General features: G+C 34.1%; 3 protein-coding genes across 8 annotated transcripts in view; all 3 read left to right on the forward strand.

Moving 5' to 3' along the window:
* Nucleotides 1-1,914: 1,914 nt before the first annotated feature.
* On the forward strand, nucleotides 1,915-7,047 carry LOC140170814 (prosaposin-like). Its single transcript, XM_072194033.1, has 14 exons — nucleotides 1,915-2,032; nucleotides 2,163-2,261; nucleotides 2,601-2,681; nucleotides 2,809-2,928; nucleotides 3,136-3,192; nucleotides 3,328-3,408; nucleotides 3,545-3,664; nucleotides 3,792-3,890; nucleotides 4,228-4,308; nucleotides 5,058-5,177; nucleotides 6,288-6,344; nucleotides 6,480-6,560; nucleotides 6,697-6,816; nucleotides 6,946-7,047. The coding sequence occupies exons 1-14, from the start codon at nucleotides 1,937-1,939 to the stop codon at nucleotides 7,045-7,047; spliced, it is 1,314 nt and encodes a 437-aa protein (XP_072050134.1). The 5' UTR covers nucleotides 1,915-1,936.
* A 1,967-nt stretch (nucleotides 7,048-9,014) lies between these two features.
* LOC140171404 (uncharacterized) overlaps nucleotides 9,015-27,155 on the forward strand; it is a 112,113-nt gene continuing 93,972 nt past the window's right edge. For 5 of the 6 annotated variants that reach the window (XM_072194654.1, XM_072194656.1, XM_072194658.1 and 2 more), the window contains exons 1-6: nucleotides 18,643-18,718; nucleotides 20,132-20,251; nucleotides 21,045-21,107; nucleotides 22,239-22,313; nucleotides 24,448-24,567; nucleotides 26,588-26,689. In XM_072194654.1, the coding sequence (XP_072050755.1) occupies nucleotides 18,653-18,718; nucleotides 20,132-20,251; nucleotides 21,045-21,107; nucleotides 22,239-22,313; nucleotides 24,448-24,567; nucleotides 26,588-26,689 (546 nt within the window). In that variant the 5' untranslated portion in view covers nucleotides 18,643-18,652. Of the gene's footprint in view, nucleotides 9,091-9,217; nucleotides 9,338-9,545; nucleotides 9,603-9,737; nucleotides 9,819-9,953; nucleotides 10,074-10,202; nucleotides 10,302-10,637; nucleotides 10,719-10,849; nucleotides 10,970-18,642; nucleotides 18,719-20,131; nucleotides 20,252-21,044; nucleotides 21,108-22,238; nucleotides 22,314-24,447; nucleotides 24,568-26,587; nucleotides 26,690-27,155 lie in introns of those variants that run through there. The other variant, XM_072194655.1, reaches the window with a different exon arrangement.
* LOC140171981 (prosaposin-like) lies at nucleotides 11,313-14,758 on the forward strand. Its single transcript, XM_072195328.1, has 14 exons — nucleotides 11,313-11,450; nucleotides 11,701-11,705; nucleotides 11,835-11,934; nucleotides 12,092-12,172; nucleotides 12,299-12,422; nucleotides 12,627-12,682; nucleotides 12,818-12,898; nucleotides 13,034-13,153; nucleotides 13,284-13,382; nucleotides 13,541-13,621; nucleotides 13,747-13,866; nucleotides 14,266-14,346; nucleotides 14,482-14,598; nucleotides 14,729-14,758. Exons 1-14 carry the CDS (start codon nucleotides 11,313-11,315, stop codon nucleotides 14,756-14,758), a joined length of 1,233 nt encoding a protein of 410 aa, XP_072051429.1.

The raw sequence follows: 27,155 nt of genomic DNA on the forward strand, positions 1-27,155 counted from the left end.
GGGAAAATCGGGCCTTTTATATAGCGCTATTTTTCTCAAAAAGTAGACCTAAAATATGGTGTCATTTTCAGATATGTTATGCAGAATTTTGTTCTGATTAAGATGATATCAAATATATATTTCAAAGTAAGACGTAACTTCGACTTATAGCCTAAAACGTGACCCCTATTTTGCACGTAAAGTCTATGGAAAGCTATTTTGTGGCATGTACCCTTGATAAAACGCTCGGACACTTTGCACTTTGAAGTATCAGTGGGAGTTGAGATTGGATTAGGCCTATAAGCATTTCCATAACGTAAACTAAAGGCTGACAGTAAATATTGTTCATATGATTGTTTGGAGTGGCCTTTATATGTTCCTCTCGTGGTTCTTTATCTTCAAATTTGTTTCTCATTTTCATAGGCTTTTTCGGCTTTTTTTATATAATAACGCCTTTTCCCAGATCTCGGAGGGTTCAAAGCGCTGTAATTTCGCTGCCATGGTAGGCCTACAATCAGATCGCATCATCTAGGCTGGATGCTGCCGAACCTGTCGCAAATCTAGCCGCACGTCGATTGTAACATCCACCAATTATCTTTTCAGCTCCCCAAATTTCATTGGGTGAAGGAAGTTTTTGATAACCAAACAACTCACCGATTTTTGAGAAGCAGGAGGAAACTGGAGATCCCGAAGAAAACCTGCGGGATCGAGATAAACCAAGTTCACATGAGTCTTTGGGCCGCCAGGGGCTTGAAGTTGAACCTAGTGGTGCAAGGCGAGGAAACAACCGCACCAACTCGCTCTCCAGAGCCTGACTTTTGTTTTGAACCTGGTCCCATAAGTGTGTCTCTACACGGAGCGATTTAAAAAAAATAGATTTTTCAATTATTTTAGACTTTGGAATGATTGATGAATTTTTCATACATAGGCCTATAAATAAGTTTATTAGAGAACAAGGGCCACTTCCAAGTCTTTTTGTGGTAGGGCCTACTCTAGGGGGTTTATCCCTCAGAATCTCACATTTGAAAAAAAAAGTGTCATCGCTTCCTCGAGCACTGTTGGAAAAGACCGAAAACTGCAGACAATGCTGATTTTACACTGAAAAAAAACACCTCCCTCATTAATTCATGAAAATCCTCTGGACGAGAACCAAAATATTAATTTTATACGGCCTAACCTAGGCTGCACGCTCGATAGGTAGGCTAATTAGGCCTAAAGAAATTAAGTCGCATGTCATGGGCTAACCCGAAACATCATTGTCTTCTCTTTCCTATCCTCACCAGGTATTTCAGAGGAAATATAAGAAAAGAGTTGATATATCAGAATGTCTCAGTCAAAACAAATGATACTCTCTTGCAAACGCCGAGCAGCTAGCACTGACAGCTTTGACTTTGTCAATATGAAGGCCTAGGCCTAACTTACTTATGTTTCCCGTTGTTGGCCAATTTTGTAGGCCTAGCTTAGAATTTATATATAGGCCTATCATAGAAGTCATTGTAGCTTTGTAATTTATATTATAATATCCTTTTTAATAAAAAATTATACTTGTTAGGCCTAAAAGGCACATAAAAGTTCATTGCTGTAAACACGTTAATGCGTTGGTTTGGACCAAGTCTGGACTATGCAGTGTTGCCATGCAGCGGAAAGGATAACCACTTTGACGTCACAGGGGTTGCCACGTGTCTCTGCACATATGAATTGGGCGGAGCGACGCGGCATTGGGCGCTTTGTCTTTATTTGCTGATTTGGGGGTAAAATAAAGGAAAATTGCGTTTATCATTTTAGAAATGGATTCCATATGTTATTAGCTTTATTTTGATGCCAAATATGTTTTTCTTTCAATGGTCCCTTTAATATGTAACTGAGTATGAATACCCATTGTAAAGTCATATCAAACAAGTTGATCTAGTTTTGTCATTTTTTTCTTTTACAGAAAGAAATCCTGAATGAGCTTAAGATGGTGTGCAGCTTGTTGGGCGATCTTGCTGATCAATGTAATTCACTTATTGATCAATATGGACCTCTTGTCTTTGATCTGCTACTACCAGAATTGGTGAGCGATATTTATTTTGAAACTTTGTAATTCACAAAACACAGAAAAAAAATGAAACAACTAAAGATTCCAAATCATGAATTACTTTTGGGTTGGATATATTGAAAACTAAATTGTTTATAATTTTCAGGACCCAACTAGCATTTGTGGCACTATTGGATTCTGTCAAGGCGTGGACACAACACAGATGATTGCAGCTCTGACAAGAGTAGTTATCAAAGTAAAAATGGTAAGTTGATTTCAATATGCAGGAAATTACACTGTTTCTCTAGATTAATTATGATATATCAATTTCATTCTGAAGATATATATAAAAATACAACAATAAAACTATAAAACTTGTTTTGGGCTAGACACTGCATCTTATTTGCCCTACTCCATGCAAATGGGAATATCATTATTTGCGCTGAGTGTTATTATTTGTCACAAGTAATGTGTATCCTAGTCAAAGTTAAACAAATTTAAAGCACTTTGTAGCTGTTCTAAAGGCACTATATAAATACCTACATTAATTTAATTAGTTGTTTATTCATTTTTTTCACGTTTTTTAATGCTCCCTCTCATACAGCTTCCAACAGCAGACATGTGCACAGACTGTAAGATGTTCTTTGGTGATGTTCAGAAAGTACTCATGGACCCTAACAACCAAGTAAGTATACAAAAGTTCCATTTGTCAAAACTGATCTTTGTCACAAAATATTAAGTAAAAGTTGTCAAATTTTACAATTATTGGAGAAAGTTATGTTAATATAACTCATTACATTCAATTATTTCAGCAAACCATTATATCAGCTGTTGAGCAGGTGTGTAGTCTATTAGGTGATCTCTCCAGTGAATGTCAATCTCTTGTTGAGCAGTATGGATCTACTGTCATCAATGCAGTAGCACAAGTATTGGTGAGTATTGTGAAGCTTTTTATAATGCTTGTCTTTAAATGGAATAAGCAAATGAAATGAAATTTGTAGAAAAGTGTGCTATTTGAAAGGCCACTACTGGTAGAAGTTAAACACCTCTTTATTGTGTTATCATTGTGCTAAAGACACACAACATTCTTATCTGTATTTGTGTGTTTTATAACTAATGTTTAATTCTATCTTTTACAGGACCCCCAAAATACTTGCAACACAATAGGCTTTTGTGGAATGCTTCCAAAATTAAGAGTAAGTACTATCTATATGTTTCAAATACTTTATAAATAATACAATAATTATTGTTACACTTAGAAATAAAGCAAAGCCATGTATGGAAATGTTACCAAACAATATTCTAAAGTAAATCATTTCTGTTTCCTACAGGTGAAAGCTGGAGACCCATGCACAGATTGTAAAGCTTTCTTTGGTGATGTCAAGATGATGCTTAGTAATGCTACAACACAGGTGGGTAGAAATGAGTGTATATTTGTGCTCTCTTTGTGCTCCTGTTGAAACCCTTAATATGTAACTGAGTATGAATACCCATTGTAAAGTCATATCAAACAAGTTGATCTAGTTTTGTCATTTTTTTCTTTTACAGAAAGAAATCCTGAAAGAGCTTAAGATGGTGTGCAGCTTGTTGGGTGATCTTGCTGATCAATGTAATTCACTTATTGATCAATATGGACCTCTTGTCTTTGATCTGCTACTACCAGAATTGGTGAGCGATATTTTTTTGAAACATTTAATTCACAAAACACAGAAAAAAATGAAACAACTAAAGATTCCAAATCATGAATTACTTTTGGGTTGGATATATTGAAAACTAAATTGTTTATAATTTTCAGGACCCAACTAGCATTTGTGGCACTATTGGATTCTGTCAAGGCGTGGACACAACACAGATAATTGCAGCTCTGACAAGAGTAGTTATCAAAGTAAAAATGGTAAGTTGATTTCAATATGCAGGAAATTATACTGTTTCTCTAGAGTAATTATGATATATCAATTTCATTCTGAAGATATATATAAAAATACAACAATAAAACTATAAAACTTGTTTTGGGCTAGACACTGCATCTTATTTGCCCTACTCCATTCAAATGGGATTATCAATCTCTGCGCTGAGTATTATTATTTGTCACAAGTAATGTGTATCCTAGTCAAAGTTAAACAAATGTAAAGCACTTTGTAGGTGTTCTAAAGGCAATATATAAATACCTACATTAATTTAATTAGTTGTTTATTCATTTTTTCACGTTTTTAATGCTCCCTCTCATACAGCTTCCAACAGCAGACATGTGCACAGACTGTAAGATGTTCTTTGGTGATGTTCAGAAAGTACTCATGGACCCTAACAACCAAGTAAGTGAATACATGAATACATGGGCCACCTAAGTCCATGCGAAGTTATTTTGAGAGAAAAATCCGTGTATCATTTTAATTCCTTCAGTTAGATTTACCTGGTCAATATGGTAAGTTTTACGTGCAAATGAGTGGATTAACCTGTATTAGGTATGACGATTAGCATTTCAGGGACTTCGTGGGGTGCATTTTAAATTTTGGACTTAGGTGGTTTTTTGAATCATATACAAAGACAACAATGTTATAATGAGGTTACCACTAGTAAGATAATACAAAATAAAGCACACAGGTATGTATAATGTTGATAAGCATTCTGCCATGTAATATAAACCACACACTTTCCTTTATTAAACCCATTTTTTGTTCAAAAGTCATTCTCTAGCAATGAATGTGTTACAAGTGGACTTTTATACATACTGGATTTCAATCAATGTGTTACAAGACTCACATCATGGAATTGGGTGATTCTTTCATACATGCTATTTTTCACATGCCCAATAGACACAGAGAATGAATTTGAGTTGTTCTTTCATGCATATGACAGGCCTATGTATAGCAACAATTTCCCATGCTTAACTCAATTTGGCCAAAGTATGGACTTAGGTGGCTTTTGTATTCATATATTCAAGTATACAAGTTCCTTTTGTCAAAACTGATCTTTGTCACAAAATATTACGTAATAGTTGGCAAATTTTACAATTATTGGAGAAAGTTAAGTTAATATAACTCATTACATTCAATAATTTCAGCAAACCATTTTATCAGCTGTTGAGCAGGTGTGTAGTCTATTAGGTGATCTCTCCAGTGAATGTCAATCTCTTGTTGAGCAGTATGGATCTACTGTCATCAATGCAGTAGCACAAGTATTGGTGAGTATTGTGAAGCTTTTTATAATGCTTGTCTTTAAATGGAATAAGCAAATGAAATGAAATTTGTAGAAAAGTGTGCTATTTGAAAGGCCACTACTGGTAGAAGTTAAACACCTCTTTAGGCCAAAAAAAAAAAAAGGTTTGTCTCTGGACCTTTTGGCTAAAAAGCTATGTGCTATGCTTTTTTTTTTTTTTTTTTTTTTTTTTTGCGATTTTTTTTTTTTTTTTTTTTGTTTTTTTTTTTTTTTTTTTTTTTTTTTTGTAACAAGAACGGCGCCCCAAATAACATGGCATACGCAAAGCGTAGTTCTTACTCCCGGTTTAACTATTCTAACCGTCACCTCCTAAAACCCCTAACCTAAACCCTAACCCTAACCTATACTAAAAAATATGCTTAAATTCAAGTTCCCGTTCAAGTTCTGAAAAATTTCGATCACACGACGTGACAATGTAAATGTTGTGAGTAGTGCCAATGAATTGGTGCAAAATTCAGCACCACAAATCAAATGTTGATGTGCGCCGCTATTTTGTCCTACATTTAAACATTACCGTAAGTAAGGAGTACAAAAAGTTGACATTTTATGTGTTGAGGAAACTCCAATATTTACTCGGCATGGTATGAAAATTAGTTAAATGATGATCTTTTTTCTGGTATACCGATATGAAATCGCGTATCGAGCAGCAAAATATCTGCACATGGGGAATTCCCAGTGACGTGTTCTAGATCTACAAGTAGAGTCGATTGTCCCGCTATTTCGTTCGCAGAGCCGTTACTTGCATACTGTTTCAAGAGATCGGTATTCAGAGCGAACATGTCATACAGTTCTTGGAGTATTTATATTTGACATTTTGTCAGAAATGATCGCCAATTGATTGTGCCGAAAATGTAATTTTTCTTGAAAACTACGATGTTTTATCATTCAAAAAAAAAAAAAAAAAGCACTAGCGCGTGGCCTCTGCGCTAAATCTCATTTTAAAAGCTATGCGCGCGGGGTCCTGAGACAAACCTTTTTTTTTGGCCTTATTGTGTTATCATTGTGCTAAAGACACACAACATTCTCATCTTTATTTGTGTGTTTTATAACTAATGTTTAATTCTATCTTTTGCAGGACCCCCAAAATACTTGCAACACAATAGGCTTTTGTGGAATGCTTCCAAAATTAAGAGTAAGTACTATCTATATGTTTCAAATACTTTATAAATAATACAATAATTATTGTTACACTTAGAAATAAAGCAAATGCATGTATGGAAATGTTACCAAACAATATTCTAAAGTAAATCATTTCTGTTTCCTACAGGTGAAAGCTGGAGACCCATGCACAGATTGTAAAGCTTTCATGGGTGATGTCAAGATGATGCTTAGTAATGCTACAACACAGGTGGGTAGAAATGAGTGTATATTTGTGCTCTCTTTGTGCTCCTGTTGAAACCCTTAATATGTAACTGAGTATGAATACCCATTGTAAAGTCATATCAAACAAGTTGATCTAGTTTTGTCATTTTTTTTTTTTACAGAAAGAAATCCTGAATGAGCTTAAGATGGTGTGCAGCTTGTTGGGTGATCTTGCTGATCAATGTAATTCACTTATTGATCAATATGGACCTCTTGTCTTTGATCTGCTACTGCCAGAATTGGTAAGCGATATTTATTTTGAAACTTTGTAATTCACAAAACACAGAAAAAAATGAAACAACTAAAGATTCCAAATCATGAATTACTTTTGGGTTGGATATATTGAAAACTAAATTGTTTATAATTTTCAGGACCCAACTAGCATTTGTGGCACTATTGGATTCTGTCAAGGCGTGGACACAACACAGATGATTGCAGCTCTGACAAGAGTAGTTATCAAAGTAAAATGGTAAGTTGATTTCAATATGCAGGAAATTATACTGTTTCTCTAGAGTAATTATGATATATCAATTTCATTCTGAAGATATATATAAAAATACAACAATAAAACTATAAAACTTGTTTTGGGCTAGACACTGCATCTTATTTGCCCTACTCCACGCAAATGGGAATATAATTCTCTGCGCTGAATGTTATTATTTGTCACAAGTAATGTGTATCCTAGTCAAAGTTAAACAAATGTAAAGCACTTTGTAGCTGTTCTAAAGGCACTATAATAAATACCTACATTAATTTAATTAGTTGTTTATTCATTTTTTCACGTTTTTTAATGCTCCCTCTCATACAGCTTCCAACAGCAGACATGTGCACAGACTGTAAGATGTTCTTTGGTGATGTTCAGAAAGTACTCATGGACCCTAACAACCAAGTAAGTATACAAGTTCCATTTGTCAAAACTGATCTTTGTCACAAAATATTACGTAATAGTTGGCAAATTTTACAATTATTGGAGAAAGTTAAGTTAATATAACTCATTACATTCAATAATTTCAGCAAACCATTTTATCAGCTGTTGAGCAGGTGTGTAGTCTATTAGGTGATCTCTCCAGTGAATGTCAATCTCTTGTTGAGCAGTATGGATCTACTGTCATCAATGCAGTAGCACAAGTATTGGTGAGTATTGTGAAGCTTTTTATAATGCTTGTCTTTAAATGGAATAAGCAAATGAAATGAAATTTGGAGAAAAGTGTGCTATTTGAAAGGCCACTACTGGTAGAAGTTAAACACATCTTTATTGTGTTATCATTGTGCTAAAGACACGCAACATTCTCATCTTTATTTGTGTGTTTTATAACTAATGTTTAATTCTATCTTTTGCAGGACCCCAAAAATACTTGCAACACAATAGGCTTTTGTGGAATGCTTCCAAAATTAAGAGTAAGTACTATCTATATGTTTCAAATACTTTATAAATAATACAATAATTATTGTTACACTTAGAAATAAAGCAAAGCCATGTATGGAAATGTTACCAAACAATATTCTAAAGTAAATCATTTTTGTTTCCTACAGGTGAAAGCTGGAGACCCATGCACATATTGTAAAGCTTTCATGGGTGATGTCAAGATGATGCTTAGTAATGCTACAACACAGGTGGGTAGAAATGAGTGTATATTTGTGCTCTCTCTGTGCTCCTGTTGAAACCCTTAATATGTAACTGAGTATGAATACCCATTGTAAAGTCATATCAAACAAGTTGATCTAGTTTTGTCATTTTTTTCTTTTACAGAAAGAAATCCTGAATGAGCTTAAGATGGTTTGCAGCTTGTTGGGTGATCTTGCTGATCAATGTAATTCACTTATTGATCAATATGGACCTCTTTTCTTTGATCTGCTACTACCAGAATTGGTGAGTGATATTTATTTTGAAACTTTGTAATGCACAAAACACAGAAAATATGAAACAACTAAAGATTCCAAATCATGAATTACTTTTGGGTTGGATATATTGAAAACTAAATTGTTTATAATTTTCAGGACCCAACTAGCATTTGTGGCACTATTGGATTCTGTCAAGGCGTGGACACAACACAGATGATTGCAGCTCTGACAAGAGTAGTTATCAAAGTAAAATGGTAAGTTGATTTCAATATGCAGGAAATTATACTGTTTCTCTAGAGTAATTATGATATATCAATTTCATTCTGAAGATATATATAAAAATACAACAATAAAACTATAAAACTTGTTTTGGGCTAGACACTGCATCTTATTTGCCCTACTCCACGCAAATGGGAATATCATTCTCTGTGCTGAGTGTTATTATTTGTCACAAGTAATGTGTATCCTAGTCAAAGTTAAACAAATGTAAAGCACTTTGTAGCTGTTCTAAAGGCACTATAATAAATACCTACATTAATTTAATTAGTTGTTTATTCATTTTTTCACGTTTTTTAATGCTTCCTCTCATACAGCTTCCAACAGCAGACATGTGCACAGACTGTAAGATGTTCTTTGGTGATGTTCAGAAAGTACTCATGGACCCTAACAACCAAGTAAGTATTCAAAAGTTCCATTTGTCAAAACTGATCTTTGTCACAAAATATTACGTAATAGTTGTCAAATTTTACAAGTATTGGAGAAAGTTAAGTTAATATAACTCATTACATTCAATAATTTCAGCAAACCATTTTATCAGCTGTTGAGCAGGTGTGTAGTCTATTGGGTGATCTCTCCAGTGAATGTCAATCTCTTGTTGAGCAGTATGGATCTACTGTCATCAATGCAGTAGCACAAGTATTGGTGAGTATTGTGAAGTTTTTTATAATGCTTGTCTTTAAATGGAATAAGCAAATGAAATGAAATTTGTAGAAAAGTGTGCTTATTTGAAAGGCCACTACTGGTAGAAGTTAAACACATCTTTATTGTGTTATCATTGTGCTAAAGACACACAACATTCTTATCTGTATTTGTGTGTTTTATAACTAATGTTTAATTCTATCTTTTGCAGGACCCCCAAAATACTTGCAACACAATAGGCTTTTGTGGAATGCTTCCAAAATTAAGAGTAAGTACTATCTATATGTTTCAAATACTTTATAAATAATACAAGAATTATTGTTACACTTAGAAATAAAGCAAAGCCATGTATGGAAATGTTACCAAACAATATTCTAAAGTAAATCATTTCTGTTTCCTACAGGTGAAAGCTGGAGACCCATGCACAGATTGTAAAGCTTTCTTTGGTGATGTCAAGATGATGCTTAGTAATGCTACAACACAGGTGGGTAGAAATGAGTGTATATTTGTGCTCTCTTTGTGCTCCTGTTGAAACCCTTAATATGTAACTGAGTATGAATACCCATTGTAAAGTCATATCAAACAAGTTGATCTAGTTTTGTCATTTTTTTCTTTACAGAAAGAAATCCTGAATGAGCTTAAGATGGTGTGCAGCTTGTTGGGTGATCTTGCTGATCAATGTAATTCACTTATTGATCAATATGGACCTCTTGTCTTTGATCTGCTACTACCAGAATTGGTGAGCGATATTTATTTTGAAACTTTGTAATTCACAAAACACAGAAAAAAATGAAACAACTAAAGATTCCAAATCATGAATTACTTTTGGGTTGGATATATTGAAAACTAAATTGTTTATAATTTTCAGGACCCAACTAGCATTTGTGGCACTATTGGATTCTGTCAAGGCGTGGACACAACACAGATGATTGCAGCTCTGACAAGAGTAGTTATCAAAGTAAAAATGGTAAAGTTGATTTCAATATGCAGGAAATTATACTGTTTCTCTAGAGTAATTATGATATATCAATTTCATTCTGAAGATATATATAAAAATATAACAATAAAACTAAAACTTGTTTTGGGCTAGACACTGCATCTTATTTGCCCTACTCCACGCAAATGGGAATATCATTCTCTGCGCTGAGTGTTATTATTTGTCACAAGTAATGTGTATCCTAGCCAAAGTTAAACAAATGTAAAGCACTTTGTAGCTGTTCTAAAGGCACTATATAAATACCTACATTAATTTAATTAGTTGTATATTCATTTTTCACGTTTTTTAATGCTCCCTCTCATACAGCTTCCAACAGCAGACATGTGCACAGACTGTAAGATGTTCTTTGGTGATGTTCAGAAAGTACTCATGGACCCTAACAACCAGGTACATATACAAGTTCCCTTTGTCAAAGTTAAAGCTGATCTTTTTCTTAAAATATTAAGTAATAGTTGTCACAAATTACATTGTTTGAAGAAAGTTACGTTAATATAACTTGTTACATTCAATAATTTCAGCAAACCATTATATCAGCTGTTGAGCAGGTGTGTAGTCTATTAGGTGATCTCTCCAGTGAATGTCAATCTCTTGTTGAGCAGTATGGATCTACTGTCATCAATGCAGTAGCACAAGTATTGGTGAGTATTGTGTAGCTTTTTATAATGCTTGTCTTTAAATGGAATAAGCAAATGAAATGAAATTTGTAGAAAAGTGTGCTTATTTGGAAGGCCACTACTGGTAGAAGTTAAACACCTCTTTATTGTGTTATCATTGTGCTAAAGACACACAACGTTCTCATCTTTATTTGTGTGTTTTATAACTAATGTTTAATTCTATCTTTTGTAGGACCCCCAAAATACTTGCAACACAATAGGCTTTTGTGGAATGCTTCCAAAATTAAGAGTAAGTACTATCTATATGTTTCAAATACTTTATAAATAATACAAGAATTATTGTTACACTTAGAAATAAAGCAAAGCCATGTATGGAAATGTTACCAAACAATATTCTAAAGTAAATCATTTCTGTTTCCTACAGGTGAAAGCTGGAGACCCATGCACAGATTGTAAAGCTTCCTTTGGTGATGTCAAGATGCTGCTTAGTAATGCTACAACACAGGTGGGTAGAAATGAGTGTATATTTGTGCTCTCTTTGTGCTCCTGTTGAAACCCTTAATATGTAACTGAGTATGAATACCCATTGTAAAGTCATATCGAACAAGTTGATGTAGTTTTGTCATTTTTTCTCTTACAGAAAGAACTCCTGAATGACATTAAGATGTCGTGCAGCTTGTTGGGTGATCTTGCTGATCAATGTAATTTACTTATTGATCAATATGGACCTCTTTTCTTTGATCTGCTACTACCAGAATTGGTGAGTGATATTTATTTTAAAACTTCTTAATTCACAAAACACAGAAAAAAAGGAAACACATGAAGATTTTAAGTCATCTTTTACTTTTGGGTTGTATATATTGAAAACTAATTTTTAAATAATTTTCAGGACCTTAACTAGCATTTGTGGCACCCTTGGATTCTGTCAAGGCGTGGACACAACACAGATGATTGCAGCTCTGACAAGAGTAGTTATCAAAGTAAAAATGGTAAGTTGATTTCAACATGCAGGCAACAACCGATGTGTATCCTAGTCAAGGTTAAATAAATGTAAGGTACTCTGATAACTGTTCTAAAGGCACTATATAAATATTTGCATTAATTTATTTAGTTGTTTATTCCTTTTTTTATGTTGCTCTTTTACAGCTTCCAACAGCAGACATGTGCACAGATTGTAAGATGTTCTTTGGTGATGTTCAGAAAGTACTCGTGGACCCTAACAACCAAGTAAGTATACAAGTTCCCTTTGTCAAAACTGATCGTTTTCTTAAAATATTTAGTAATAATTTTTTAAAAATTACAATGTTTGGAGAAAGATACGTTAATATAGCTCATTACATTCAATAATTTCAGCAAACCATTATATCTGCTGTTGAGCAGGTGTGCAGTCTATTAGGTGATCTCTCCAGTGAATGTCAATCTTTTGTTGAGCAGTATGGATCTACTGTCATCAATGCAGTAGCACAAGTTTTGGTGAGTATTGTGTAGCTTTTTATAATGCTTGTCTTTAAATGGAATAAGCAAATGAAATGAAATTTGTAGAAAAGTGTGCTTATTTGGAAGGCCACTACTGGTAGAAGTTAAACACCTCTTTATTGTGTTATCATTGTGCTAAAGACACACAACGTTCTCATCTTTATTTGTGTGTTTTATAACTAATGTTTAATTCTATCTTTTGTAGGACCCCAAAATACTTGCAACACAATAGGCTTTTGTGGAATGCTTCCAAAATTAAGAGTAAGTACTATCTATATGTTTCAAATACTTTATAAATAATACAAGAATTATTGTTACACTTAGAAATAAAGCAAAGCCATGTATGGAAATGTTACCAAACAATATTCTAAAGTAAATCATTTCTGTTTCCTACAGGTGAAAGCTGGAGACCCATGCACAGATTGTAAAGCTTCCTTTGGTGATGTCAAGATGCTGCTTAGTAATGCTACAACACAGGTGGGTAGAAATGAGTGTATATTTGTGCTCTCTTTGTGCTCCTGTTGAAACCCTTAATATGTAACTGAGTATGAATACCCATTGTAAAGTCATATCGAACAAGTTGATGTAGTTTTGTCATTTTTTCTCTTACAGAAAGAACTCCTGAATGACATTAAGATGTCGTGCAGCTTGTTGGGTGATCTTGCTGATCAATGTAATTTACTTATTGATCAATATGGACCTCTTTTCTTTGATCTGCTACTACCAGAATTGGTGAGTGATATTTATTTTAAAACTTCTTAATTCACAAAACACAGAAAAAAAGGAAACACATGAAGATTTTAAGTCATCTTTTACTTTTGGGTTGTATATATTGAAAACTAATTTTTTAAATAATTTTCAGGACGCAACTAGCATTTGTGGCACCCTTGGATTCTGTCAAGGCGTGGACACAACACAGATGATTGCAGCTCTGACAAGAGTAGTTATCAAAGTAAAAATGGTAAGTTGATTTCAACATGCAGGCAACAACCGATGTGTATCCTAGTCAAGGTTAAATAAATGTAAGGTACTCTGATAACTGTTCTAAAGGCACTATATAAATATTTGCATTAATTTATTTAGTTGTTTATTCCTTTTTTTTATGTTGCTCTTTTACAGCTTCCAACAGCAGACATGTGCACAGATTGTAAGATGTTCTTTGGTGATGTTCAGAAAGTACTCGTGGACCCTAACAACCAAGTAAGTATACAAGTTCCCTTTGTCAAAACTGATCGTTTTCTTAAAATATTTAGTAATAATTTTTAAAAATTACAATGTTTGGAGAAAGATACGTTAATATAGCTCATTACATTCAATAATTTCAGCAAACCATTATATCTGCTGTTGAGCAGGTGTGTAGTCTATTAGGTGATCTCTCCAGTGAATGTCAATCTCTTGTTGAGCAGTATGGATCTACTGTCATCAATGCAGTAGCACAAGTTTTGGTGAGTATTGTGTAGCTTTTTATAATGCTTGTCTTTAAATGGAATAAGCAAATGAAATGAAATTTGTAGAAAAGTGTGCTTATTTGGAAGGCCACTACTGGTAGAAGTTAAACACCTCTTTATTGTGTTATCATTGTGCTAAAGACACACAACGTTCTCATCTTTATTTGTGTGTTTTATAACTAATGTTTAATTCTATCTTTTGTAGGACCCCAAAATACTTGCAACACAATAGGCTTTTGTGGAATGCTTCCAAAATTAAGAGTAAGTACTATCTATATGTTTCAAATACTTTATAAATAATACAAGAATTATTGTTACACTTAGAAATAAAGCAAAGCCATGTATGGAAATGTTACCAAACAATATTCTAAAGTAAATCATTTCTGTTTCCTACAGGTGAAAGCTGGAGACCCATGCACAGATTGTAAAGCTTCCTTTGGTGATGTCAAGATGCTGCTTAGTAATGCTACAACACAGGTGGGTAGAAATGAGTGTATATTTGTGCTCTCTTTGTGCTCCTGTTGAAACCCTTAATATGTAACTGAGTATGAATACCCATTGTAAAGTCATATCGAACAAGTTGATGTAGTTTTGTCATTTTTTCTCTTACAGAAAGAACTCCATGACATTAAGATGTCGTGCAGCTTGTTGGGTGATCTTGCTGATCAATGTAATTTACTTATTGATCAATATGGACCTCTTTTCTTTGATCTGCTACTACCAGAATTGGTGAGTGATATTTATTTTAAAACTTCTTAATTCACAAAACACAGAAAAAAAGGAAACACATGAAGATTTTAAGTCATCTTTTACTTTTGGGTTGTATATATTGAAAACTAATTTTTTTAATAATTTTCAGGACGCCACTAGCATTTGTGGCACCCTTTGATTCTGTCAAGGCGTGGACACAACACAGATGATTGCAGCTCTGACAAGAGTAGTTATCAAAGTAAAAATGGTAAGTTGATTTCAACATGCAGGCAACAACCGATGTGTATCCTAGTCAAGGTTAAATAAATGTAAGGTACTCTGATAACTGTTCTAAAGGCACTATATAAATATTTGCATTAATTTATTTAGTTGTTTATTCCTTTTTTATGTTGCTCTTTTACAGCTTCCAACAGCAGACATGTGCACAGATTGTAAGATGTTCTTTGGTGATGTTCAGAAAGTACTGTGGACCCTAACAACCAAGTAAGTATACAAGTTCCCTTTGTCAAAACTGATCGTTTTCTTAAAATATTTAGTAATAATTTTAAAAATTACAATGTTTGGAGAAAGATACGTTAATATAGCTCATTACATTCAATAATTTCAGCAAACCATTATATCTGCTGTTGAGCAGGTGTGCAGTCTATTAGGTGATCTCTCCAGTGAATGTCAATCTCTTGTTGAGCAGTATGGATCTACTGTCATCAATGCAGTAGCACAAGTTTTGGTGAGTATTGTGAAACTTTCCATAATGCTTGTCTTTAAATGGAATAAGCAAATGAAAATGAACATATGTGTGGAAACATGTGTTGATTTGATAGGCTACTCCTGGGAAAAGATTTATATTTTTTTCACCTTTATATGTGACACGCTCTGGTCCATGGAGTACAAAGGAGGCATTTTTGAAAATTGAGTTACTTAATTATTACCTCATACAAACATCAGGCTATCATATACTGAAAACACAAAAGGTCTACTATACTTGATTCGAAAGTTATGAAGTTTTGTGATGTCTATTTTCTATTATGTATTTTATTGTTTTTACTGCATATTTTTGCCTTTATCTTAATTCAAATTTTCTACCTTTGACCTCCATGGACCAGTTTGTGTCACATGTTATTATTTTGCTAAAGACACACGCGGGCCTGATTTGGTAAAATGATCTAACTTGAAAATCGCTGTTTTGAGAAAAAGAGCTTTTAAGTTTGAACACTTGACGTTTTTCTTTTTGAATAAAATAAATTATCAAACACATCTAATATCTAAGAAAATATAAAGTTCTTTTTTTATTTGCAAACATTTGGCTAATTTGGTTGAGTAATTTTGAAATAACAACCATTTTTAGGGAGTTAGATTCTTTTACATTGTTTTACCTTGTAACAAAAATAAACGTAGCGAGACTCATTTATTTGGTAAAATGATCTATCTTGAGATAGGTTGTTTTGCCGTGTTATCATTAATGTGTTAGGCTTTGTCTGGCGCTCCCTAGGGTCTTGGTTAATGCGGTAAAATGATCTAACTTTGAGATAGGTCAGTTTACCATATTAAATACATGGAAAGTGACAAAAAAGTGTCAAGATAGGTTCTGCTATCTTCAAAATGAAGCATGGTGGTGATTTGAGGATGTCACCAATGGAAAGAGCGCCCTCACATTACCCAAGATATGGATTTATCTCAAAATGTCCAAATTTCAAGTTAGATCATTTTACCAAATCAGGGCCGCACAGTTCTCATAATAATAATGATAATTGGTGTTTTTAAACCTAGTGTTTAATGTTATCTTTTGCAGGACCCCAAAATACTTGCAACACTATAGGCTTTTGTGGAATGCTTCCAAAATTAAGGGTAGGTACTATCTTATTTGTTTCAAATACTTTATAAAGTAAAACAATAGTTATTGTTACACTTTAAAATAAAGTAATGCCATGTACGGGAATTTTACCAAATGGGATTCTAAAGTTAATAATTTTTGTTTCCTGCAGGTAAAAGCTGAAGACCCATGCACAGATTGTAAAGCTTTCTTTGGCGATGTCAAGACCATGCTTAGTAATGCTACAACACAGGTGGGTAGAGCAGAATCTACATACTACTGACACTAAAATATCTTTTTGTGTGTGTTTTATTGCTAAATAAATCCTCTTTTGATTCACAAATGTGTGTCTCTTTTTACAGAAAGAACTCCTGAATGAGCTTAAGATGGTGTGCAGCTTGTTGGGTGATCTTGCTGATCAATGTAATTCACTTATTGATCAATATGGACCTCTTGTCTTTGATCTGCTACTACCAGAATTGGTGAGTCTAATATCTCAATAAATCATGTTATACATTATGTATGTGTAATATGTTTAAACTATGTCAATACCGAAGCACTTGAAAGACAAACAGGCACTGGCCTGTAAACACAGGTTTGTCCCTTATATCTTTTTGTTGTTGAAAATATTACAGATTGACATGTCTAAAATTTTGTTTATTTTTTACTTTTAATTTTTTTATTTAGGATCCATCTAGTATATGTGGAACAATTGGGTTCTGTCAAAGTATGAAGAATCATGAAGTGATAGGAGCACTTACAAAAGCTGTCATCAAAATGAAAGCAGTAAGTGTAAATAACATGAAATCATTGTGTCAATTGTATAGGGTCCACAACTTATAAGTTCCCCCCTAAATACTTTTTTGAATACGTCATAAAATATCTGACGAAATGCAAAGGTGTAAAAATGTATGGGTAGCCTTATTTGTTTTACATATGGACCAAATTATAGCATCACACGTCATTGCGTTCAGTTACAATGGTTCATTATGTAAAAAAAAAAGAAACAGCTTTAAACAGTGTTAAAAGTTGCATCTGAGTCCATAGGAATCAACTCTCAAACAATACAGTAGGCCAGGCCTAGTCATGTGTTTGTTAAAGAAAACCTGACTGCTATGGACTCAGGTGCAACTTTTAAAATGGCCTCTTTTCTTACACCATTAACCATTGTGACTGAACGCAATGTGTGATGCTATAAATTGGTCCACATGTGTAAAACAAATAGGGCTATACATACCTTTTATATTTTTACATTTCGTAAAATATTCGACTTTAAAAGTATTAGGGGGAACTTATAAGTTGAGGACCCTATATTATATGATGCCTATATTTGGGTTGAATTTATAGGTGAAGCTGTGTTGCATTGTGAAGGTTGTGTGCAATTTTATAATGATGCAAAAGTTTTGTTTTTCATGTGGTGCATTCTAATCAAGAAAAGTAGCAGATACCGTATGATTCCGTCTGCAAGTATATATGCCACTAAATGAAATATTAAAATGCATTGGTCTTACAATAATACATGTTTGTACAGCTGTCTGTATCAGTAATATAGTTGCTATGTTTTTGTGGAGAGTGTCTCACTTTGATCAAAAAAACCTCATTGAGAAGGCTATCAGTTTATTTAGTTTGTTTCTCATTCTCTTTTTTACATTACCCCAACATGGGCATTGACAGCACCAACTTTTATGGGTCACAAATTTGAACAAATAAAAAAACCAAAATCAAAGATAAATATGGGAAATGATCTGTTTGAACAATTACAGCTCAAATTAGAAATTGTGAATCGTAAATATATATAACCATAAACAATGAAAAACAGAAGACATTTCAAAATATGCAATGAAATTTCAATAATTCAATGTGACAAATTATTGCAAACTATGGCCTGCTGGTTTGATTGGATCAGTATGAATTGGCAACATCTATAGATTAAATTAAGACACTCTCTATCCCCAATGGGCATTGTGCATTCAGAGTTGAATAACCATAAAAGAATTCCTTCCTTCGAGGGGTGGTGTTAAGCTGTCGTTTCCTTTGTCCAGAAGAGCCATACCTGTACATGTAACTTGCAGTCAGTTTCAAGAAGGGTAGAGTGTCAATCTCTGACTGTTCCCAGCCCCTCCCAGTCTTCCAATGGATCCCAACAGAAACAAATCTTCATATGAGGCTTTTGTGGGTTCCCAGGGTTGTCAAAATAAATCAAATCAAACTGTAATTGTTGTTTTAATGTTATTTGTTTTATTTAGCAACCTGTTGGCTTACATGTGTTCAGACTGCGAACTATTCTTCACTGATATAGCACATGAACTTACAGACCCTAATAATCAGGTAATATAACCAAAATGTTGCTCAGTGGGTAAATTTGTAGATGTACTTCACAATGAGGCATGCACCAAAATAATCTGATCACCAAGTTTTGAGTTCAATTGCACTAGTGGTTTTGATATTAGAAGCAAAAACTTGTTTCACAACGGCCCATAGAAGTACAGATGCTATTATCAAAGACAGAGATAAAAAGATTTTATCGCGTCTGATGTCATTGTCAATTGTGATCCTTGATTGGTTTACACAGGTTAATAGCGCCAGAAAAGGAAGGCCGATTTATCTGGTGCCAATCGGAGAAAAGGAATAGCAGCAAATGGCAAAAATTGCATACTTTTACAAGGCAAAAAGCAGCTTTTCTAGGCATTGTTGACATGGTGCCTCCGCAAAAGAAAGTTTGCTACTACAAAGACCTAACTTTTGAGATGATTTGCATGTTTGAAGGTGCAAAATTAACAATGAGGTGCCCGCTTATACCGCCACATTCAGCAAGTCATCATCACGACACTTGTAAACAAACCGTGTTCGAGTTTGATTGACAGATGACGTCAGACGCGATAAAATCTTTTTATCTCTGTCTTTGATAATAAACACAATGCGGGATGAGGCTATCACTTTTACATTCATAATATCAAATTAAGTAGAATATAGTTCAAGCATTATATATCACTGCCATTATGAGAAAAATATGAGCTTTCTTCTGATGCCCAAATCTACATTTTGATAGGATAAAGTGGGAGATGAGTCTGTCGATCTGGTCACACCCACTGTAACTGTATACTTATAACTTTATATGAACTCCTATTGTAAAAGCCTATCCCACAGTTTGTATAATTTGATTCATTCAATGGAACCACCAAAGTATGGAATGGGGCATTGTGGTTGGGTTTTTTTGTATGTGTGGGTTTTTTTTCACTTTTAAAAGAATTTTCAATTGGAAGGGGTACACATGTCCTATGTTCCAATAAATCTGCACCACAGAGAAGGCTTCACACGCATGTGCTTCAGAGTAGTAGGGCTCTAAAACCTGGTCATTCTTCTTTTTCTTAAATATTTTTATTAAAATTAAAATTTCAATGTGACTGGTTATTTATTATGTAGTTCCAGTTTTAATTTTTTGTCAATGTTTTAACATCAATTTAGCAAAGAAAAGTACAGTTTGCAGTTGCCAATTTTGGATGCAACATAATTTTGTTCCATAAAAAACCTAAATTTTCTTAAATTAAACCAAAATGTTTCTCTTCTGAAATTGGCAATCACCGCCAGCTGGCAATGTTAATTCTTCAAAATGCTTTATATACACATGGAGCATCTCACAAATTAATGTACACATATGATATCATTTATTATCCTGTGGAAGAAAACATCTCAGCAAGACAAATTTTATATTTACATTTGAACTGTGTCATTTGAATCCAGCAAACAATCATACAAGAAGTGGAGCAGGCATGTAGCATATTGGGTGATCTGGCCAGCGAGTGTGAATCGTTGATTGAACAGTATGGAAGCACCGTTCTTGATGCAGTAGCTAAACTTCTTGTAAGTGCAGTTTCTGTTATTTGTTATCTTTCAGTGGACAAAGGGAAGTCAAATTAATTGCTCTTTTCAGAGCCATCATATTTACAGTAGGAAGAGGTACCTGCTCTAAATGACTCTTTTCAACATCATTTTGGTACACTACTTGCACTGGAAACATTGACATCCTATTTTTAATAGTGAATAAAAAAATCATACTCAGCCCCCCATCCATAAAAAAAATGTAGGGAATAAAGTTGAAAATAATAGGGAATAAACTTTTTGATTGTTTGATTGGCCTCATCTAGCTGACCCTTATCTGTAAAATCCTGAAAATGTTTTGTTGTACTGCACAAAAGAATACCAACCCTAATTTTGAAATTTTTTCTTTCAAAATTTTTGACATCCTGAAGAGTTTTGTAAACAGTTTCGTTACATTTCTGTTTTGAAACAAGAATAAAGTGGTGCATAGAGAAATATCCTAATTCACATGTATTTTGGCTATTTATTAAGCTAATAAGGCATATACATGTTTTGACGATGACTTTTAACAAAATTGTAAAAAAAAAAAAAGTTGAAAAACAAAACAAATAAAAACAGGCTAATCCTGAAGGAGCAATGAACTCAACCCAGGAAGTGACTAAGAAATTACTGAAATGGGCAAAATGGCCTTTTCATATCTATTTTAAAGAATTTTTGGATGGTTCATAGCTCAATTTCAATGGATAATCCAAAAGTCAAGGCATAACAATCAGATTTGTGAATGTGAGTCAGTCTACCATACTAAAACCTACTCTGTGGTCCATTCTTTTCATAGGGAGACCAAGGCTGTGGTTTTATTGGGTTCTGTGGTGGCTCACCTCAAGTAAGAACTAAACTGGTAAGTAGTTTTTCTAACTTAATTTCTTTGAACAATTGGCCTCTCCTGGATGGTTTTCTTCCTAGTTTTGCAATTGTGTATATTGTGTGTAGTTTACATCATTTAAAAAAGGATTACTTCATGTTTTATGTACATATGTGGAACCAAGTACAGTGTCAGAATGAGAAGTTGTATGAACACCTATTGAAAACAAGCACTCTTCTGGCTCCATTTTTATTATTTTCCACATAAAAATGAAACTTTTCGTTGATGTCAAAATTAAAACCTTTTATGCTAAATTTCCCAACCCTCCCATTCCCCAGCAATCATTGTTGGGTATTCCTTTGCACACAATGGCAAAATAGCCTTTAATAAAAGTCTGATAATGCTGCCCTCTGTAGTCAATATCATACAATGAGCTGCAGATGTGGACAGTTTATTTGCTATTCGGCAATATGCCATGTCATCATTCAGGGCCGGATTTATCTTTTTTGGGGCCCTGGGCCAGACCAATGCAAGTTCACTCAAGTGGTCAAAGATTTTGTAGATCCGTAGTTGCGTCAAATGGATTAAAATTTAGAAGGGGATAAGTATAATATATAAGGATAATGACATTTGCGCGCAAAGCACACAAAAATTCCAATTTCTGACGAATTTAGCCCAAAATAAAGATGAATTTTGCTACTTGAAGGGCCAGTGCATGCAAAGCGTGCAAAATTTTGCAATTTTACCTTAATTTGGCCCAAATGGGAAAAGGTAGATTCACAGAGCAATTTTGGGAGCCCCCCCCCCCCCCCCAATTTTTTTGATTGGGAGGGCCCATCTGGCCCATTGGTAAATCCAGCCCTGCATGATCATATATCACCAGGGTGATTTTTTAAAATAATTTTTTATGGTGTTTTATGTTTCCTATAATCACAGATCTGCCATCTTGTTACCAACACGAGGTTCTCCCTACAAACGCATGCATAAAAAGTGCATTTTTGTTTCTCGCGCTTTTCTTGCATCGCACCAGAAGGCTTTTGCAACGCGTACGCGGATGCACACACAGTACTTTGCGGGTAGAACCTCAATTTTAGATGACAGCAAATATTTTTTGTATCGGCGAATAATTAATGTATATATTACTGATGTAATTGTTATCATACACAGACTGGTGATCAGTGTGCAGACTGCAAGAGTTTCTTCACTGACATCCAAAACATGCTTAAGAACACCTCCGTTCAGGTAAGAATATCTATATATCGTCACTGGGCGGGAAAAACCTCGTATGTACTTTTGGCCCTTGTAGGTGTAGACTTTATATTGAATGGCTTGCTTCATCCATGTTCAAGGGCAAAAAGTACATGAGGTTTTTCCCGCCCAGTGTCGATATGGGAAATTTATAACATTGCATCTGTAGTTTTCATAAAGTTTCAACAATTTCCCTGATGTAACCTATCTTAGGAAAATACTTTCAGGAAAAGTGCTCTTTGCTTTTAATTGAACCCAGGAGCTCAAGATCCTGATCAATTCCCATTAGAAAATCATATTGGAAAAAGCCAAGTGTTATTTATCTCTAATGAGCGACCCACATGTAGATAGGGGTCAAATAGTCATTTTGTTGATATAGGCCTTTGTTCCCTTGTTGATACAGGCATATTAAAGTTAAATTCCCTGCGTATGTTGTTGCATGTGATGATTACTAAAATTTGAAGAATCACAGAAAAGAGATACTAAAATTGTCTCTTGAGTTAAAGTCATTCACCCCCCCCCCCCATGAAATTTGCTTTTCAAAAATAGAAAATCACACCAGAAAAATTGAAATCGTATCAGACACCCTCTGATTTCGTTTCAAATCACATGGAGGCAAATCACTTCCAATGGACTGGAAGTGCAATGTCATTATAGTTCCTTAAAAAGCTTACATATGAGCATAATATGCGTGTATTTCCACACAAATATTTGTATTACATAATTTTAGGAAAATATATAAAAGTTGAAATATACTAAGGCAGTCAGACATGATATATCATGCATAAACTTGGCGCATTGTTTCAATAACAAATGTTATTCTGAAAGACTCGCGGCGGCGTATTATTCCACCCCCCCCTTTAAAAAAAGGGGGGATTTGAATTGCCTTTGTTTTGTATTTTGTTTGCTTAAATATGGATAAAGTTTGGTTTCTGTTGTTAATCATGCAAATAAAACACAGATGAGAGATATCAATTAGTTTTATAAACGCTGGACTTCTTTTTTATTAAGTTTGTCGTTTTACCTCGAATATGTATCTTTGCCTTCGTAGCGCAATCGGTTAGCACACTCTAACGTGTTTTTTATATCACGCGTATATCCCGTGTTCGAACCCCATCCAAGCCTTCTCTCATGATTTTGTTTTTCTTTTCTTCTTTTCTACATTTTCCAAGCTTGTATTTTTGAATCATATAAAACTGGTCAAAAACCCGTATTTCCTACAAAAAAAAATTCCTTTTTTTGGTTTGTTTAGTTTGATTTAATTGGAGAATACTGTCAACTTTTTCCTATTCAGGGGGGGGGCAGATTGTGCAATTATGTCGAAAAGTAATTTTTTAAGCCTATATGCTGTCAGTCATTAGAGTTTTAAAGCGCGAAATCCAAGTTTCAAACGTTATTCTGATTTGCTCCCGGGAGTTGCTATGCTGAGAAAAAGCACTCATAGGCCTATCATACTGACCTCACACGCTCTCACACTTTTCACTTGCAACATGAATTATTAGGCCTCCATTTTTTCCAGATTTTGAAAAAGCAATTTGAGTACTTTTCAAAATTTTGAATAGAAAATTAAAGAGGTTTTTTTTCAGTAATAATCAGTTTTCTTTTAATTTTTTAATTTGTTAACTTTTTGAATATTTTATAACAGTTGCGTGCTCTAAACATCGATCTACATAAACTCCTTGACCTGATTATATTTATAGAATTCTCAGAACGTGTCGTGTGTGGATGTGTGCGCGTGTGGGGGGGGGGGGGGGGGGCTAGAACATTTGTTTTGCTAAATTTCAATTTTTTTCTCAGTTCCTGTTGTATCTAGGCCTATGCCTATACGCCTACAGAGATTCAAACATTCTAATAATAGGTTAGTATTCACCAAAGGCAGAAATCAGTGATGATGAGGGACTCTATTGTATCTATTGTAATATAATAATGCTTGGCTTTCTCCATATCGCTTTGCAATGCCCAAGCAGGATCACTTTATCCTTTTCTTTGAAATTGTGCTTGAGGTGGTAAAACTGTTGAAAATCATTTAAGCCTCCATTTTTTCCTTGTTCAATATTTGTATTTATCATTCCACATTTACCTTTCATATGAATGTATTCATTTCACTTTAATGTGTTGTTTCTTTCAGAATAAAATCTTGATGGAAATTGAGCAAGTGTGCAGCCTTCTTGGCCAGTATGAAGGAGAGTGCAAGTCCCTTGTTCAGCAGTATGGTATAGTGGTAGTGGATTTCCTTATCTCAGAACTTGTAAGTGATTGTGCAAAAGTATATAGGCTATATTTAATCTGGGATCATTTGATCTAGAGTAGAAATTTCATTTGAATAGCTGCCATCAGCATGACAGTTCGTCGTCTGTATTCCATAGTGGCGTATAGTGGGGCGCCGCGAATAAACTTTTCGAGAAAATCGGGTTTGAAGAAATACCAATTTAAAATCGAGTTGTGTAAATCAGACATTCATTATATTTTGTAAATGATGTGAAATTTCTGTAGTAAACTAAATAGATTTTATTGTTATATATTTTTCAAAAGAAATAAATACATACTATTGCTTGTAAACTGAAAATAAAACTATACGTCACTATGGAAAACAAACAAAACGCAATACCCTAACCTAACGTTAACCGTCGCCACCTCGGTCGCCGTGTAATCCCTATGGCGTTACTTTTCGTCGTTCAGTATTCCATAGTGGCGTATAGGTCCGATACGTACGCCACTATGACATACGATGTTTTTCATTTTTGCCGATATTTCATAATTATAAAATGTGTATAAAAAGTGGCGTGTATGGTCGATACGCCACTATGGAATACAAAAATGTCACTTTGTAACTATACGCCACATTTAATTAATTAATTACTGATTAATTAGCTAATTATGACTGATGAGACTTAGAAAAATGAAAGAGAACATCATTAAAAACATATGTGCCAATTTTCAAAAAAATGACCAAAAATCACTCTACGCCACTATGGAATACAGCCAACGAGTTGTCCATGTACATTGTGTGATGAACATGATGAACGCCCACATGTGCGTAATGCATAAGTGAATCCATCCATGCCAACTTAGTTGTGATTGGATAGTATTTTCATTAGTGTATCCAAAGTTGTGCGTTCACATTGTATTTTGAAATACACCATTTATGATAACGGTTGGATCACGTACAGCTGTTGACAGTTGTGTTCATTTAATTGAAATTTTTACTGTAGTTGAAATTTATTATATTTTGAATAAAATCCTGCACAGCAATCTAAACAAACTGTCTTAGTTCTAAGTTGTTGGGTGGCAATACAACTTAAATAGCCATAGGCTTCAACATAAAAAGTCCAAGTTTTGAGATATTTTCTGAAAATATCAAGAGCTATTGTAAGAACCACGAACCAATACTAGGCTTGTTTGTACTCATCCTAATGCATTTTTCATGCTGATTCCAAATATGGTCATGAAAATTAACAATTCTGACAATTTAGAATTAATTTTTTTTTAAAAATTTTGTAAAAAAGTTGTCGTCTGCAGTCGACTCCCGCGTGGAGAGAGTTAATGTGTTCTTCATTCCTTAAGGGATCCAAAATGAGCGTTTATTGCGTTTCGACAGTATTTTTTGTGGGACATGAGAGCATCTCAGACCTATCGATTGCATTCTGAATACTGAAGCATGTCTTTCTGATATCAAATAATTTTCATTTTTTTAAATCACAATATAATACAAATTTTATGACAAATTATAAAAATTTGATATTTTTCAAATTTTTGATATATAACAGTCCTCGAAGTAAATTATATAAATCTAATGATATATTCTTAAAGTGTATGTAGCAGGGAGGAAAAGCCGACGGTCAATTGAAAATTTTGACCTATCATATTGAAGATATGGATTTTTTTCCCCAAAAGACCTAATTTATTTTGGTGTTTTGGGGAAAAAAATCCATATCTTCAATATGAAAGGTCAAAATTTTCAATTGATCGTCGGCTTTTCATCCCACCTTTACATACACTTTAAGTATAAATCATCAGATTTATAAAGTTTACTTCAAGTACTGTTAAATACCAAAAATATCAATTTTTAATGATTTGCCATAAAATGTGTATTAAATTGCAATTTCAAAAATCAAAATTATTTGATATCAGAATGACATTCTTCGTATTCAGAATGCAATTCGATATGTCTGATGTGCTCTAATGTCCCAAAATAAATACTGTCCAAACGCTCATACCCCAGCCCTTAACCTCTCACTGTTTCTCATCTGCGTGTGTTTGATTACTAGGATCCAGATACAATCTGTAATGCTATTGGCTACTGTTCTGGTACCCCAGACATCACCCTAATCTCACAGTTGATAACTAAGGCATTCTTTCAAATAAGACTGGTAAGTTACTAAAGTAGAAATGAAAAAGATCTCTACTTCTGATTTGAAAAAGTTGTATAGTCAGGCATATTTGTTAATGTTCTCAGTTATCCATATAATAATGTAAATAAAATATTAAATTTGATGCTCTGAACGTATTTTATTGCTACCACCAAGAGGTACACTGCTGTGCAGCTACTGCATCTAGAGTACACATACTCAAAAGTACACACATACAGTACTCTAGTGCACACTAGAGTACACACATACAGTACACAAGTACAGTACACACAATGGTTTGGCACTGCCAGTTAATTCCACTAGCATCACTCCAACTCTCTGCTGGTTCACCCCTACCAGTGTGTGTACTGTATTTGTGTACTGTGTACACTAGAGTGTGCTAGAGTACTGTTTGTGTGTACTTTAGAGTACGGGTACTAGAGTACTAATGCAGTAGCTGCACAGCAGTGTACCTCTCAGTTGCAGC

The sequence above is a fragment of the Amphiura filiformis genome, chromosome 15 (assembly GCF_039555335.1).
Source record: "Amphiura filiformis chromosome 15, Afil_fr2py, whole genome shotgun sequence".
NCBI classification, from domain to species: Eukaryota; Metazoa; Echinodermata; class Ophiuroidea; order Amphilepidida; family Amphiuridae; genus Amphiura; species Amphiura filiformis.

Excerpts from the sequence above, each read along its gene's own strand:
- LOC140171981 (XM_072195328.1), top strand. The coding sequence starts at position 11,313 with ATGTATGGAAATGTTACCAAACAATATTCTAAAGTAAATCATTTCTGT. Across the intron at positions 12,899-13,033 it reads TTAGTAATGCTACAACACAG|AAAGAACTCCTGAATGACAT; the intron begins GTGGGTAGAAAT and ends TTTCTCTTACAG. Across the intron at positions 13,867-14,265 it reads ATGCAGTAGCACAAGTTTTG|GTGAAAGCTGGAGACCCATG; the intron begins GTGAGTATTGTG and ends TGTTTCCTACAG.
- LOC140170814 (XM_072194033.1), top strand. The coding sequence starts at position 1,937 with ATGGTGTGCAGCTTGTTGGGCGATCTTGCTGATCAATGTAATTCACTT. Across the intron at positions 2,033-2,162 it reads ATCTGCTACTACCAGAATTG|GACCCAACTAGCATTTGTGG; the intron begins GTGAGCGATATT and ends TATAATTTTCAG. Across the intron at positions 6,561-6,696 it reads TTAGTAATGCTACAACACAG|AAAGAAATCCTGAATGAGCT; the intron begins GTGGGTAGAAAT and ends TTTTTTTTACAG.